The sequence below is a fragment of the Marmota marmota genome, unplaced genomic scaffold (assembly GCF_001458135.2).
Source record: "Marmota marmota marmota unplaced genomic scaffold, marMar, whole genome shotgun sequence".
In the NCBI taxonomy this organism is placed as follows: domain Eukaryota; kingdom Metazoa; phylum Chordata; class Mammalia; order Rodentia; family Sciuridae; genus Marmota; species Marmota marmota.
This window is the reverse complement of record NW_026000174.1, coordinates 19574504-19590919: the sequence shown is the minus strand read 5'-3', so window position 1 is coordinate 19590919 and position 16416 is coordinate 19574504. Positions and strand designations below refer to the sequence as shown.

General features: G+C 52.5%; 2 protein-coding genes across 2 annotated transcripts in view; both read left to right on the top strand.

Moving 5' to 3' along the window:
- Window positions 1-11839, top strand: part of Dchs1 (dachsous cadherin-related 1) — a 28123-nt gene extending 16284 nt beyond the window's left edge. The window contains exons 6-21 of the mRNA XM_015477580.2: window positions 173-1198; window positions 1420-1613; window positions 1886-1982; window positions 2099-2256; window positions 2457-3321; window positions 3415-3654; window positions 3748-3873; window positions 4502-4711; window positions 5615-6493; window positions 6617-6730; window positions 6886-7097; window positions 7187-7341; window positions 7538-7668; window positions 7785-8068; window positions 8355-8493; window positions 8811-11839. Of these exons, the coding sequence (XP_015333066.1) occupies window positions 173-1198; window positions 1420-1613; window positions 1886-1982; window positions 2099-2256; window positions 2457-3321; window positions 3415-3654; window positions 3748-3873; window positions 4502-4711; window positions 5615-6493; window positions 6617-6730; window positions 6886-7097; window positions 7187-7341; window positions 7538-7668; window positions 7785-8068; window positions 8355-8493; window positions 8811-11416 (7436 nt within the window). The 3' untranslated portion in view covers window positions 11417-11839. The remainder of the gene's footprint in view (window positions 1-172; window positions 1199-1419; window positions 1614-1885; window positions 1983-2098; window positions 2257-2456; window positions 3322-3414; window positions 3655-3747; window positions 3874-4501; window positions 4712-5614; window positions 6494-6616; window positions 6731-6885; window positions 7098-7186; window positions 7342-7537; window positions 7669-7784; window positions 8069-8354; window positions 8494-8810) is intronic.
- A 711-nt stretch (window positions 11840-12550) lies between these two features.
- Window positions 12551-16416, top strand: part of Tpp1 (tripeptidyl peptidase 1) — an 8519-nt gene continuing 4653 nt past the window's right edge. The window contains exons 1-9 of the mRNA XM_015477581.2: window positions 12551-12635; window positions 12751-12822; window positions 13089-13228; window positions 14353-14503; window positions 14694-14821; window positions 14959-15137; window positions 15240-15438; window positions 15590-15778; window positions 16041-16110. Coding sequence (XP_015333067.1) covers window positions 12592-12635; window positions 12751-12822; window positions 13089-13228; window positions 14353-14503; window positions 14694-14821; window positions 14959-15137; window positions 15240-15438; window positions 15590-15778; window positions 16041-16110 — 1172 coding nt within the window. The 5' untranslated portion in view covers window positions 12551-12591. The remainder of the gene's footprint in view (window positions 12636-12750; window positions 12823-13088; window positions 13229-14352; window positions 14504-14693; window positions 14822-14958; window positions 15138-15239; window positions 15439-15589; window positions 15779-16040; window positions 16111-16416) is intronic.

Here is a 16416-nt window from a genome sequence, read left to right as displayed (position 1 = left end):
GAATACCACCTTAGTGGCAATCAACTTCTCTGCCAGCGCCTGCCTCTCTTCTTAATACTTTGAAAAATATATGTGTGGGTACCACTCAACTCTTCTTGGGATCAGAGTCTGGGAGCTGACTCAACAGGTGCCCCCCTGACCTCTTTCCTGACCCTTCTCTCCTACTCCCTAGGTCGCTTGGGGCCTGTGACCCTTGCCTTATCAGGCGGGGATCCCCGGGGACTCTTCTCCCTAGATTCGGCCTCAGGGCTGTTACAAACACTTCGACCTCTGGACCGGGAGCTTCTGGGACCAGTGTTGGAGCTGGAAGTACGAGCAGGCAGTGGAGTGCCCCCAGCTTTCACAGTAGCTCGGGTACGGGTACTACTGGATGATGTGAATGACAACTCCCCTGCCTTCCCTATACCTGAAGACACGGTATTGCTGCCACCAAACACTGCCCTAGGGACTCCCATCTATACCCTGCGGGCTCTGGATCCTGATTCAGGTGTTAACAGTAGAGTCACCTTTACTTTGCTTGCTGGAGGTGGTGGGGCCTTCACAGTGGACCCTACCACAGGTCATGTACGGCTTATAGGACCTCTGGGGCCCCCAGGGGGGCCAGCCCATGAGCTGGAACTCGAGGCCCGGGATGGGGGCTCCCCACCACGCAATAGCCACTTTCGACTTAGGGTGGTGGTACAGGACTTGGGGACCCGTGGTGTGGCTCCCCGATTCGACAGCTCTGTCTACCGTGTGGACCTGCCCTCTGGCACCGCCCCTGGAACACAGGTCTTGCAAGTGCAGGCTCAGGCACCAGATGGGAGCCCTATAACCTATCACCTTGCAGCAGATGGAGCAAGTAGTCCCTTTGGCCTGGAGCCACAGAGTGGGTGGCTGTGGGTACGGGCAACACTGGACCCTGAGACCCAGGAGTTATACACACTGAAGGTAATGGCAGTATCTGGATCCAAAGCTGAGCTGGGGCAACAGACAGGCACAGCCACTGTGAGGGTCAGCATACTCAACCAGAATGATCACAGTCCCCGCTTGTCTGAAGAGCCCACCTTCCTGGCTGTGGCTGAGAACCAGTCCCCAGGGACCAGTGTGGGCCGGGTTTTTGCCACTGACCGAGACTCCGGACCTAATGGACGTCTGACCTACAGCCTGCGACAGCTGTCAGAGGACAGCAAGGCCTTCCGTATCCACCCCCAGACCGGTAAGCACTGGGACTCAAATTCTGAGACTCCTCAGCCTCATCCCCAGACTGATAAACACCCAGAAAGGATCCTCAATTCCCAACCTAGATCCTGGCCATTCAGACCAGGAGTCAGCCTGGAATTTACCTGTAGTCCTCAGGCTACATATCACTATCTCTTACCTGTAGTCCTCAGGCTACATATCACTATCTCATATGTGATCTCCATCCTGCATTCCCAGGAGAAGTGACCACACTCCAAACTCTGGACCGAGAGCAGCAGAGCAGCTACCAGCTCCTGGTGCAGGTGCAGGATGGGGGGAGTCCACCCCGTAGCACCACAGGCACCGTGCACATTGCAGTGCTCGACCTCAATGACAACAGTCCCACCTTCCTGCAGGCTTCAGGGGCTGCTGGTGGGGGCCTCCCTATACAGGTATGTGTAGTGTCAGGACCCTGTCCTGAAGAAGTGTGAGAGGGAGTGGGGTGCTGTCATCATTGTGATTGTACAAATTCTCAATATCGTCACAGCTCTGCCCCTCAGATTATACTGCAGCCACATAATCCATAGAACTGTAGGGTAAGAGAGATTGCCTCCTGCAACAGGCATGAGAGCAAAAAAGGGGCTCTGCCTACACACTGGTGAGGGGAACTTGATTCTGAGTTTTCTCAAAAACAGGAAGGAGATAATAAGTTTTGTCTCTGTAGGTTCCAGACCGAGTGCCTCCAGGAACACTTGTAACAACTCTGCAGGCCAAGGATCCCGATGAGGGGGAGAATGGGACCATCTTGTACACCCTAACTGGTATGGGGTGGAGTGGGGTGGGGTGGGGTAAAGGGAGTTGATGGGTGATGACATATGCTCATGGTCTACCCAGCTCTGAGCCCCAAACCCTCATTCTTGCTCTGCCTTGTCTCCAGGTCCTGGCTCAGAGCTCTTCTCTCTACACCCTCACTCAGGGGAGCTGCTCACTGCAGCATCCCTGATCCGAGCAGAACGGCCCCACTATGTGTTAACGTTGACTGCTCATGACCAAGGCAGCCCTCCTCGGAGTGCCAGCCTCCAACTGCTTGTGCAGGTATGGCTGCCCTTCCCTACTATCTACCGGCTTCCCCATATCTGCTCTGTGGGCCCCTCTTCGGTAGTTCTAGCTTCTTGGGGGTCCTTGGGCCCTCTTGTAAAGCTATTCTAACCATCCTAACCTACGACCAAGGAGCCAGTGCAGACTTTCTTTAATATGAGCCCTTCTGATTCCATCTCCCCTCTGTTACACAACAGGTGCTTTCCTCTGTTCGTGTTGCCGAGCTGCCCCCGGATCTTGCAGAGCCTGACCCAACAGTGCCAGTGCCTGTGGTGCTGACGGTGACGGCGGCTGAGGGGCTTCTGCCGGGATCCCTGTTGGGCTCAGTGGCGCCCTCAGAGTCAGCCGGTGTAGGCGCGCTCACCTACACGCTGGTAGGCGGCGCTGATCCTGAGGGCACGTTCGCGTTGGATGCTGCCTTGGGACGTTTGTACCTGGCGCGGCCTTTGGACTTCGAGGCGGGCCCAGCTTGGCGTGCGCTCACGGTGCGCGCGGAGGGGCCGGGAGGCGCGGGCGCGCGGCTGCTGAGAGTGCAGGTGCGAGTGCAGGACGAGAACGAACACGCCCCCGCCTTTGCGCGCGATCCTTTGGCTTTGGCGCTGCCGGAGAACCCAGAGCCCGGGGCGGCGCTGTACACTTTCCGCGCATCTGACGCCGACGGCCCGGGCCCCAACAGCGAAGTGCGCTACCGCCTGCTACGTCAGGAGCCGCCAGTGCCGCCTCTTCGCCTGGATGCGCGCACCGGAGCGCTCACCGCTCCGCGCGGCCTGGACCGGGAGACCACACCTGCGTTGCTACTGCTGGTAGAGGCCACTGACCGGCCAACCAACGCCAGCCGCCGCCGAGCAGCGCGCGTTTCTGCGCGCGTCTTTGTCACAGATGAAAATGACAACGCTCCAGTCTTCGCTTCGCCCTCACGTGTGCGCCTACCAGAGGATCAGCCTCCCGGACCCGCAGCACTACATGTGGTAGCCAGGGATCCAGACCTAGGAGAGGCCGCACGCGTATCCTATCGCCTGGCAGGTGGTGGGGATGGCCACTTCCGGCTACACTCCAGCACTGGTGAGAGTTGTGCCTAGGGGGTGAGGACGAGAAGGGTTCTAGTGTGGAGGGAATGTTGAGGTTGCTACCAAACCTGTCTTATTGCCTACCTAGGAGCGCTGTCTGTGGTACGACCTCTCGACCGGGAGCAGCGAGCTGAGCACATTCTGACTGTGGTGGCCTCAGATCACGGCTCCCCCCCACGCTCCTCCACTCAGCTCTTGACTGTCAGTGTTGTTGATGTCAACGATGAGGCACCTATTTTTGAGCAGCAGGAGTACAGCGTTCTCTTGCGTGAGAATAGCCCTGCTGGCACATCTCTGCTAACTCTGCGAGCAACCGACCCTGATCTAGGTAAGAACTGGGCTGATGAATTGTGAGAGGGATGGACTCAGGGAATGAAGAGTATATTTACCCTCTGATCGCCCTCCATGCTGCCCTCCTTAGGGGCCAATGGCCAAGTGACTTATGGAGGCATTTCTGGTGAAAGCTTCTCTCTGGACCCAAACACTGGCGTGCTCACTACCCTTCGGGCCCTGGATCGAGAGGAGCAGGAGGAGATCAACCTGACAGGTACACTTTAACAGGACCCCAAGAGCCAGAGGTGCTGTAAACATGGACAAAACCCCCAAAGTACTTTAGAGATTTCTGTGTTACAGCACAGCTTGTTATAGTTTGGGACTTTTCTGAGGAGTCCGGAGTTAGGAAGTTTACATGGTAAACTGACTACTAGGCTGTCATCACTGTGATCATACAAATTCTCAAATGCATATTGTCACAGCTCTGCCTTCTAGGCCTCCCTCAAATTATACTGCAGCCATTTAACAGCTTGAAGCATATTGATATTGAGTATCAGAGTGGTCAGATGACTTGCTTAAGCTAACATATCTTGGAAATGGCAGGACTGGAACTTGAGTCTGGATCTTTCAATACCTCAGTGTCTTTTCTGTCACAGCACCATTAATTCAAGATACATCTTGTATGTACCAAACTTGGGAGGTGGGAAGGAAAAGAACATATTCTTATACATGTATGCTATGCATGTATATATGTGGGCCTAGTGTGTATATAGAAATAGATGATTTCTGGTTTTTGTGTGTAATTTATGTGTGTATTGGTAAACATGTATGAACACTGTGTGGTATTGATTTCACCACAGGATGGGGGCAGACTAGACCTCATTAATTTTGCTTGCCCACAGTATATGCTCGGGATAGGGGTTCGCCCCCTCTGTTAACTCATGTCACAGTGAGAGTGGCTGTAGAGGATGAGAATGACCATGCTCCAACCTTTGGGAATGTCCACCTGTACTTGGAAATACCTGAGGGCCAAGACCCCCAGACTCTTACCATGCTGAGGGCCTCCGACCCAGATGTAGGAGCCAATGGGCAGCTGCAGTACCGGATCCTTGGTGAGAATTATCCTATATGCACTAACTCAGCATTCACTAGCCTGATTCTTGCTCCTTGCTAGCCACTGACAGTTTCAGTCAGTTTTTCCTGTGTCTCCTTTCTCCTCTATGTCTCCCACTTTTTCTTTCATGCTTATATCAGTGTATCTGGGTATCTCTATGCCTTTCTAGCTCTTTAGCTCCCTTTTGTCTCTGTGTTTATCTTTCTATTTGTGTCTTATAACAGTGGTTCTCAAGTTTTTGGTCCCAGGAATTAACTTTTGAGAACCTTAAAGGATTTTTATGTGGATCATATCAATATTTATTGTGTTAGATATTAAAACTTACACAATTTTTAAGTATCCTTGAGAAAAAAGCCACTGAAGTGTACTGTTTGCTGTATTTCTGCAAAGGCACAACGAAATGTTACGATTTTAAATAGCAATTTGTTGGACAATGATGAAGTTGCAGAGGTTATAGGTAGAACTGAAGGTAGCCATATAAACTGAATCTCTAAAAATACACATATTCATGCCCTAAACTTTCTCCCTATTCTATAAATTATGTACAACAATACATAAGCACACATTTCATTAACCAAGTGATAATGTCATTATGCCATGTAGCATCTGTAGACTCCTGTATATCTGTGAAATGAGAATGAAAAAGGCATGTAATGTTTATGAAAGTAGTTTGACCTTATGTATATGAAGGAGCCTCAGGGGATTCCTAGGAATTCCCAAACCACACTGTAGTGATGACAACTGCTTGATAGTATCTTGCTTTACTGTTTTTATTTCTGATCTTTGTCTTTCTCCCATCCCATTTCCAACCCCTGTATTTCCTTCTGCTGTTGCTTATAAACCACCACCATCCCCATGAAATGAGACATGCATGATTATGTGTATATACCCTTCTCTGCAGATGGGGACCCATCAGGAGCCTTTACCCTAGATGTTGCCTCTGGGGAATTTGGCACCTTGAGGCCACTAGACCGGGAGGTGGAGCCAGTGTTCCAGCTGCGGATAGAGGCCCGGGATGGAGGCCAGCCAGCTCTCAGTGCCACTCTACTTGTGACAGTAACAGTGCTGGATGCCAATGACCATGCCCCAGCCTTTCCTGTGCCTGCCTACTCTGTAGAGGTGCCTGAAGATGCACCTGCAGGGACCCTGTTGCTGCAACTACAGGCTCATGACCCTGATGCTGGGGCCAATGGTCATGTGACCTACTACCTGGGTTCAGGTACAGCAGGAGCTTTCCTGCTGGAGCCTACTTCTGGGGAACTTCGCACAGCCACAGCCCTGGACAGAGAACACTGTCCCAGCTATGCCTTTTCTGTGAGTGCAGTGGATGGTGCAGCTGCTGGGCCCTTGAGCACAACAGTGCCTATCACCATCACAGTGCGTGATGTCAATGATCATGCACCCACTTTCCCCACTAGCCCTCTGCGTCTGCGCCTACCTCGCCCAGGCCCTAGCTTCAATACTCCAATTCTGCCTCTGGCCACACTACGAGCTGAAGATCGTGATGCTGGTGCCAATGCCTCCATTCTGTACCGGCTGTCAGGCACACCGCCTCCTGGCACTACTGTGGACTCTTACACTGGTGAAATCCGGGTAGCCCGTTCTCTTGCATCTCTGAGTCCCCAAGATCGTGTCCTCTTCATTGTGGCTACTGACCTTGGTCGTCCAGCTCGCTCTGCCACTGGTGTGGTCATTATTGGACTGCAGGGGGAGTCTGAGCGTGGACCCCGCTTTCCCCGGGCTAGTAGTGAAGCTACACTTCGTGAGAATGCACCCATAGGTAGGTCCCTAGCCATGTGTCCCAGATTTGTATCCTTGGATGGTTTACTCATTGAAAATGTCTCCCAAACCTCCCTAGTACTCACAGTCCAACTGATACTATCCTCTCTCATCCTCTCTACAGGGACTCCTATTATCTCCCCCAAGGCTGTCCATGCAGGGGGCTCAAACGGACCCATCACCTATAGTATTCTCAGTGGGAATGAGAAAGGAATATTCTCTATCCAGCCTAGTACAGGTAAGAAGGGGAGCAAGGGCTCTAAGGGAACAGGCTCCTGAGAAATAGGTTCTTTGGGCCAGAGAAGGCTTTAATGTGAAAGGAGTTGCCCTGGATTAAGGGTGAGGCTCCAGGCAAGGAAAGTGGCTGTGACTGATGCAGTTTCCTCCCAACAGGAGCCATCACAGTTCACTCAGCAGAAGGCCTGGACTTTGAGACAAACCCACGACTGCGATTAGTCCTACAGGCTGAGAGTGGAGGAGCCTTTGCCTTCTCTGTGCTGACCCTGACCCTTCAAGATGCCAATGACAATGCTCCCCGTTTCCTGAGGCCCCACTATGTGGCTTTCCTGCCAGAGTCCCGGCCTTTGGAGGGGCCCTTGCTGCAGGTGTGGAGAGTGATAGGAAGTTAGGGGGCAAGGGTTGGTCAGATTTGTTTGTGGCCAAGCCAGTGCCAGCAACCTCCTACACTCACCAGGTGGAGGCAGATGATCTGGATCAAGGCTCTGGAGGACAGATCTCCTATAGTCTGGCTGCATCCCAGCCAGCACGCGGTTTATTCCATGTAGACCCAGCCACAGGCACTATTACTACCACAGCCATCCTGGACCGTGAGATCTGGGCTGAAGCACGGTAAGGCCTGGCCCCTATGGACCCAAGACACCATCCTAGGTCTGTCTAGTTTCCAACTCCTGCCTTGAATCCCTCTCTGTCCCTAGGCCACCCCATGAATTCCCCCAGAACCCAGCTCTTTCCTGAGTTCTCCTAGCCCTTTGCAGGGTCCCCTTCTATCCCCAGACCCTGCTCCTTGATTGTGCTCTGTGTCCAGGCTTGTACTGATGGCCACAGACAGAGGAAGCCCTGCCCTTGTGGGTTCAGCTACCCTGACAGTGATGGTCATCGATTCCAATGACAATCGCCCCACTATCCCCCAGCCCTGGGAGCTCCGAGTGTCTGAAGGTAAGGGCTGGTAAAACAAGAGGTATAAAGGGGTGGTTGAGAGGCATTAATTCTCATCCTGCAGCTCCAGGGTTGCTTGGAACCCCGCCAAAGCAACCTCGTCCCATATATTGCAGATGCACTGTTGGGCTCAGAGATTGCACAGGTAACAGGGAATGATGTGGATTCTGGACCAGTGCTGTGGTATGTGTTAAGTCCATCTGGACCTCAGGATCCTTTCAGTATTGGCCGCTATGGAGGCCGTGTCTCCCTCACGGGTCCCTTGGACTTTGAGCAGTGTGACCACTACCATCTGCAGCTGCTGGCTCATGATGGACCTCACGAGGGCCATGCCAACCTCACAGTGCTTGTGGAGGATGTCAATGACAATGCACCTACCTTCTCACAGAGCCTCTACCAGGTACCAACTCCCCTGGATGTACCCACAACTGGGCCAGAAATTGTTCCTGTTGGAGGGATGTGGCGGAGCTAGAAGTGGTTGGAGTGGGCTGGATGTTGGAGTTGCCTTGGAATGGGAGGGTCCCATCTCAGAAAAGCCTTCCAGGTTGTGTGAACTTCTACATCCTGTGGCCAGAAAGGGGAGAAGGTGGGCAGTTCTCATTCAAATATTAAGGAGTATGGGCTCCAAGCCATAATGGACACCAAGCATGGCAGCTTGGCCATGAACACGTTTTCTCACACCCCAGGTAATGCTGCTTGAGCACACTCCTCCAGGAAGTGCCATTCTCTCTGTTTCTGCCACTGACCGTGACTCCGGTGCCAATGGTCACATCTCCTACCATCTGGCTTCCCCTGCTGAAGGCTTCAGTGTTGATCCCAACAATGGTGCGTGTCTTCCCCAGAATGTAACCCCTTTATCTTTGACAATATTGGGCCACATTTGGACCTCACTCCTAGAACTTATTACTCAAAATTTTGATTCCTAGATCTCTGACCTAGGGAGGATATTTCTTCCTTCTGTCTTTAATATGATAAGCCCTGCCCTGACTGCTTGTCTAGAAGCTATTCCCTGAGCTTTGAATCCATGAGGCCATTCCATACTCTCCCAGCACACAGGCCATTGCCTGGAGTCTGACTTCCCAAGCTGCTCACACACAGCCACTGCTGAATGACTATTTCTTTTCCCTCCCTTCTCATCTCAGGAACTTTGTTCACAACACTAGGAACAGTGGCTTTGGGCCATGAGGGGCCAGGAGTGGTGGATGTGGTTCTGGAAGCCCGAGACCATGGGACTCCAGGCCGAGCAGCACGAGCCACAGTGCATGTGCAGCTACAGGACCAAAATGACCACGCCCCAAGCTTCACATTGCCACATTACCGTGTGGCTGTGACTGAAGATCTACCCCCTGGTTCCACACTGCTCACCCTGGAGGCCACAGATGCTGACAGAAGCCGCACTCATGCCACTGTGGACTATAGCATCATTAGTGGCAACCGGGGCCGAGTCTTTCATCTGGAATCCCGGCTGGCCGAGGCTGGAGAGGGCATTGGACCAGGCCCCCAGGCACTAGGCTGCCTGGTGTTGCTTGAGCCTCTAGATTTTGAAAGCCTCACACAGTACAATCTAACTGTGACTGCAGCTGACCGGGGGCAGCCACCACGCAGTTCAGTTGTGCCAGTGACCGTTACTGTGCTGGATGTCAATGATAACCCACCTGTCTTTACCCGAGCATCCTACCATGTGACAGTACCTGAGGACATACCTGTTGGAGCTGAGCTGCTGCACATGGAGGCTTCTGATGCTGACCCTGGCCCTCATGGCCTTGTGCATTTTACCCTCAGTTCAGGTGACCCTTTGGGGCTCTTTGAACTGGATGAGAGCTCTGGCACCTTGCGATTGGCCCTCCCCCTGGACTGTGAGACCCAGGCTCGCCATCAGCTTGTAGTGCAGGCTGCTGACCCTGCTGGGGCACACTTTGCTTTGGCACCAGTGACAATTGAGGTCCAGGATGTGAATGACCATGGCCCATCCTTCCCACTGAACTTGCTCAGCACCAGCCTGGCTGAGAACCAGCCTCCAGGCACTCTTGTGACCACTCTGCATGCAATTGATGGGGATGCTGGGGCTTTTGGGAAGCTCCGCTATAGCCTGCTAGAGGCTGGGCCTGGGGGTCGTGAGGCTTTTGCACTCAACAGCTCTACAGGGGAATTGCGGGCACGAGTGCCCTTTGACTATGAGCACACAGGAAGTTTCCGGCTGCTGGTGGGTGCTGCTGATGCTGGGAATCTCTCAGCTTCTGTCACTGTGTCAGTGCTGGTGACTGGAGAGGATGAGTATGACCCAGTATTCTTGGCTCCAGCTTTCCACTTCCAAGTGCCAGAAGGTGCCCAGCGTGGCCACAGCCTGGGTCATGTGCAGGCCACAGATGAGGACGGGGGTGCTGATGGCCTGGTGCTCTATTCCCTTGCCACCTCTTCCCCCTATTTTGGTATCAACCAGACTACAGGTGCCCTGTACCTGCGGGTGGACAGTCAGGCACCAGGCAGTGGAACAACCACCTCTGGGGGTGGGAGCCGGACCCGGCGTGAAGCACCACGGGAGCTAAGGCTGGAGGTAGTAGCACGGGGGCCTCTGCCTGGTTCCAGAAGTGCCACTGTACCTGTGACTGTAGATATCACTCACACTGCACTAGGCCTGGCACCTGACCTTAACCTACTATTGGTGGGGGCTGTGGCAGCCTCCTTGGGAGTTGTGGTGGTGCTTGCACTGGCAGCCCTGGTCCTAGGACTTGTTCGGGCCCGCAGCCGGAAGGCTGATGCAGCCCCTGGCCCAATGTCACAGGCAGCACCCCTAGCCAGTGGCTCCCTGCAGAAGCTGGGCCGGGATCCTCCCAGCCCACCACCATCAGAGCACCTGTATCACCAGACTCTCCCCAGCTATGGTGGGCCGGGAGCTGGCGGACCTTACCCTCGTGGTGGCTCCCTGGACCCTTCACACTCAAGTGGCCGAGGTTCAGCAGAGGCTGCAGAAGATGATGAGATACGCATGATCAACGAGTTTCCCCGTGTGGCCAGTGTGGCCTCCTCCCTGGCTGCCCGGGGCCCTGACTCAGGCATCCAGCAGGATGCAGATGGACTGAGTGACACATCCTGTGAGCCACCTGCCCCTGACACCTGGTATAAGGGTCGAAAGGCAGGGCTGCTGCTGCCAGGTGCAGGAGCCACTTTGTATCGAGAGGAGGGACCCCCAGCCACTGCCACAGCCTTTCTGGGGGGCTGTGGCCTGAGCCCCGCACCCACTGGGGACTATGGCTTCCCAGCAGATGGCAAACCATGTGTGGCAGGTGCACTGACCGCCATTGTGGCTGGAGAGGAGGAGCTTCGTGGCAGCTATAACTGGGACTACCTGCTGAGCTGGTGCCCTCAGTTCCAACCACTGGCCAGTGTCTTCACAGAGATTGCTCGGCTCAAGGATGAAGCACGGCCATGTCCCCCTGCTCCCCGTATTGACCCACCACCCCTCATCACTGCCGTGGCCCACCCAGGAGCCAAGTCTGTGCCCCCCAAACCTGCAAGCACAGCTGCAGCACGGGCCATCTTCCCACCGTCCTCTCACCGCTCTCCCATCAGCCACGAAGGCTCTTTGTCTTCAGCTGCCATGTCCCCCAGCTTCTCACCCTCGCTGTCTCCTCTGGCTGCTCGCTCACCTGTTGTCTCCCCATTTGGGGTGGCCCAGGGCCCCTCAGCTTCAGCACTCAGCACAGAGTCTGGCCTGGAGCCACCTGATGACACGGAGCTGCACATCTAGCTGTGGCCCAGGCTGGGCCCCGACCTGGGATGCGCATAGTGTCCCCAATGCAGGCCCCACTCTGAGCCTGCCATGGGCAGCCTCGGACCATGACTGGCCACAGGGAGGCCACTGTCAAGCCCCAGCTCTCCATCCCAAATTCTTCAGTGGGGGCAGGTCCCACATTCATCCCAGTCAGGTCCAGTGTGGGGAGGAATATGAAGGAGGCAGCAGCCCTTGGTTCTCCTCAATGAGGACTTCCTGCCCTGTGCCAGCACCCTGAGATGGAGCAAGACTTTTATTTATTGGGGGGGTAGGGGAATGGGGAAGGTCCCTCTAAGCTGTTTGGGCCCAGCTCCTTTGGGTTTCTTTGACACCCTGCCCCTACCCAGAACAAGTGCCAATTCTCACTCTGGAGCCTTAATAAACTGCAGTTTGTATCCAGCCTCTGGCTCTGTTCTGTGGGGATGACTGGAAGGCACCTATTATGGATATATGTATATCTAGGATGGGGATTATACCAGGAGCTCAAGAGCCTAGCCTGAGACTGACAATCACATCTCTCTACAGTGCTTTCCCTCTAATGTGGGCAAGAGGCCAACCAAGATAGGAGGAATGCAAGTTTGAGGCCAGCTTTAGCAACTTAGCAAGACACTGTTAAAAAAAAAAAAAAAGACTGGGGATGTAGCTCAGGGTAAAGCAGCCCTAGGCTCCCCAGTATCCACCCCATAAAAAAAGGAGTAGCCAAGTGAAGTGATTCCTTCTTGGAGCTTAAGACCTCACATCTGTTGAGTCAGGCTCTGCTTGGCAATTTGCTGTTTTATCTCAGAATAAATTTTCACTGTAACCCTAATTAATTTGGAGGCAAATCACTTTTTATGATAGTCTCTATTGTAAATGTAGAAACCTAAAGTCTAAGAAGTTATTTCTCTTAATCAAACAGCTGGGAATAACCCATGTCTGTAGGCCTCCAGAACCAACCACTCCCTGGTGATGATTCCTTGGAGAGGGGTGGGGACGGGACTTAGGCAGCAGGTGGGGAGCTGTGCTAAACTATGCAGAGAGAGGAAATCTTAATGGTAGCCCCACCCCTTCCCAGCATTCAGGACCATTTGAGAGGAAGAAGCCTGCATCGTCACTAGTTACTAGGCAGGGAGGTGGTGGCCCTGGAAGATGGGGCCCATGTGATCTGTCACATGACAGCACATCTGCAGAAAGGCGGAATGGGACTCAGAACCTGGTGAGAAATTAGGGGGGCCGGAGTGAAGGGGATCATGTTGGAAAGAATACGTGTTGGAGGGTGGGAATATAATGACAGTAAAGCTACCACTAAAACCCACCTGCCGTCCCCGCAGCCTCCTAGGGCTCCTTGCCCTCATCGTCGCCAGCAAAGGTAGTTACAGCCCGGAGCCTGACCAGCGGAGGACGTGAGTTGACCTAACACTGACTGTCTCCTTCCGAATGCCCTGTTCTGCACCCACTGTCCTGGTCTTAGCATCCCTCACTCTCAAACCAGCTCCTTCTACCTCTATAGCCTCCATACCCCAGTTTCCCAGGCTTAGTTTGTCATTCATCTTCTGTGATCCTTATCCACTTCTGAGATTGTACCCAAAGTCTCAGCCGCTAATCCAGAACCTTCCCCAACCCACCCATATTTCCCCTCCACATCCTAACCTGTCCCCTGACCTTGCAGGTTGCCCCCAGGCTGGGTGTCCCTGGGCCCTGTGGACCCTGAGGAAGAGCTGAGTCTCACCTTTGCTTTGAGACAGCAGAATCTGGAGAGACTCTCGGAGTTGGTACAGGCCGTGTCGGATCCTGGCTCTCCTCGCTACGGTGCATGTTGGGAACCAGGGCACAAAGTGGAATGCAGTGAAAGACACAGGGCTGGGCAGGGCATGAGATGGTATAAATCACATCAGGGTCATGCTCCTTGTGCCTGACAGGGGAGTGATATAGGGCAGATGAATGGCAGTGACTATCATTGAGGAGTTTTTTATAAAAAAGTGAATTAGAACTTAACTGTACTACCAAAGTAACATTCTTCCCCCACGTTCCACCTGTTTTCCTCAGTCTAAAGACCAAAAAATGGATAAGGTTAAAGGTACAGACTTTATGATCAGCTCTAGATTTAAATTCTGTTACTTACCAGATAAATGAAATAGAACCCATTATCCGTAAGTGCTCATCAACTCAAGTTCCTCTCCCCTTGCTCAAATCCACTCCCATTTCCTCCTCAGACACCAAGGCTGCCAATTTCAACTCTTAAATTATCTTTAAGTTAATCCACATTTGGTCATCTCTCATTGCCCCCAACTCTATTGTTTATTCTTTCTTCTGGACAACTGCCCAGCCCCATGATTGGTCTGCAGTCTTTTTTCCCCTCTACCTCAGTCCCACTGTACTACCTATTGTACTCACAAAAAAAAAAAGTCTTTCCAACCACTAGATTGTATCCTTTTCTCTAGTTAAAGTCTTTGATGGCAAGGGGACAATGTGTATGTGTGAAGAGTGGAAGTGAGAGGGGGAGGTCTCAGATCACCTGAGAGGGGAGTACTAATGTGTGTGGCTTCATGTAGGAAATAGTGGTTCACCATCATGTTAAGCTTAAAATCAACAAGTATGGTGACAAGAGGTAAATTAGATGTTATGATTGGCTCCAAAAGTTTTGGAAACTTTTATTGGAGATAAAATAGAAAACTTATATTAATCTCATTTGCTTTTCATGATCATGGAAATACATGCTGTGGTGCATCATTTGCAACCTACTGGTCTTTAGGGTAAATCTGTATTTCGTGACCACAGCATTACAAGTCTTTCCAGACATTTCTTCCCCTGGCCCCCAAATATACCCAGCACCTGCACAGCCCTCCCTGGAAAGTCCTGATGTTTATTGTTTGGGGTTCAAAAAGACAGCTTGGGAAAGCCATGAAAGCAAGCCCCTCTTTGAATATCTGCAGGAAAATATCTAACCATAGAGGATGTGGCTGAGCTGGTCCGGCCATCACCACTTACCCTCCACACAGTCAAAAAATGGCTTTTGGCAGCTGGAGCCCGGAACTGCAATTCAGTGACCACACAGGACTTTCTGACTTGCTGGCTGAGTGTCCGGTGAGAGAGAATGATTGCCCCTTGGAAAGCATCAGTTGTCCCAGGGAGACTAGAAACCCCAAAGGGAGGGAGTTGAGAGTTTCTTAGAGCTTGTGAGTAGTGGTTAATGCATGAGGAGATAATGACTGATTGCCCAGTGGTGCTCTGTTCTGTGTTTTCTGACTTCTGTTTTCTGATCTCTGACCTCCAGACAGGCAGAGCTGCTGCTCCCTGGGGCTGAATTTCATCGTTATGTGGGGGGACCAGCAAAGATCCATGTTGTAAGGTCCCTACGTCCCTACCAGCTCCCTCAGGCCTTGGCCTCTCATGTGGATTTTGGTAAACCCAGTGGCGTTGGTGGAGTTGGGGCAAGCAGATCCAGGGGCTGAGAAGTTTAGATGGGGTTTGAGTGGAGGTGCTCAGGGACAAAATGAGTATTGAAGTCTATAAGATCTCAACCTGACCCCTTTCCACAGTGGGGGGACTACACCGCTTTCCCCCTACATCATCCCTGAGGCAACGCCCCAAGCCACAAGTGGCAGGAAGCGTTGGCTTGCACTTTGGAGTGACTCCATCCGTGATTCGTGAGCGATACAACCTGACAGCACAAGATGTGGGCTCTGGCACCACCAACAACAGCCAGGCCTGTGCCCAGGTGAGCCAAGCAGAGAGCCCAGGGTTCCCCCAGCCTCCCCAAGGTGTCTTCAGTGTCTTACCACTCTCTGACTCATGATTCCTGCTCTGACTCCTTCCATAGTTTCTGGAGCAGTACTTCCATGACTCAGATCTTGCTGAGTTCATGCACCTCTTTGGTGGCAACTTTGCACACCAGACATCAGTAGCCCGAGTGGTTGGCAAACAGGGCCGAGGCCGGGCAGGGATCGAGGCCAGTCTGGATGTGCAATACCTGATGAGTGCTGGTGCCAATATCTCCACATGGGTCTACAGTAGCCCTGGTACTGCTAAGAGGACCATCTGGTGGGGAAGTGGGTTGGAGGTGGTTATTGATCCCTGCTTTGACAAGGGAATGCCATGAGCTAAAGAGATCCTGACAAACCCCTAATGACTACCTTTGTGCCCACCTCTCAAAAAAAAAAAAAAATCCAGGACGGCATGAGGCACAGGAGCCCTTCCTGCAGTGGCTCCTCCTGCTCAGTAATGAGTCATCCTTGCCACATGTGCATACTGTAAGCTATGGTGATGATGAAGACTCCCTCAGCAGTGCCTACATCCAGAGGGTCAACACCGAGCTCATGAAGGCTGCCAGCCGGGGTCTTACCCTGCTCTTTGCCTCAGGTGAACTCCTACACTGAACTTAGACATTCTATCCCAACCCACCCAACTTGGGAGCTTTGATCCCTCACCCCCATGACCACTGACTGAACCTGATCTCTGACTCATAATCTGAACTCAGAACCTCAACAGAGACCAATGACATAACCTCTAAACTCTGACCTTTTGCAGTAAGAGCTGATAAACAGATTTCCTCCCTAGCACCTGAATCTACATACCAAGCTCTGACCAACTAATATAGGTTCCAAATTTGTCTATCTGCTAGGTGACAGTGGAGCTGGGTGTTGGTCTATCTCTGGAAGACACCAGTTTCGTCCTAGTTTCCCGGCCTCCAGGTAAGCACTCCAAACTACCATTTACCTGTGATCACATATCTTTCACCTGTGACCTTGTGATTTAGCACCTTTACCTTAATTCCATCAGGTGTTCCTATCGCTCAGCCTTCAGTTTAACCTGCCCTGATTGCTGCACTCCCTCTCTTCTTCCTATAGGTTCTAGGCCTCAAGTCTCCTGAGTGGGACACAGCTCCCAGTTGTTCCTCTTCCTCAGTCCCTAGGCATTTTAGTGGCAGATTAAGTTGAGTGTTCTCTAGAGAAAAGTGTGTGTGTATAAATATATATATATATATATATACTGTCTCT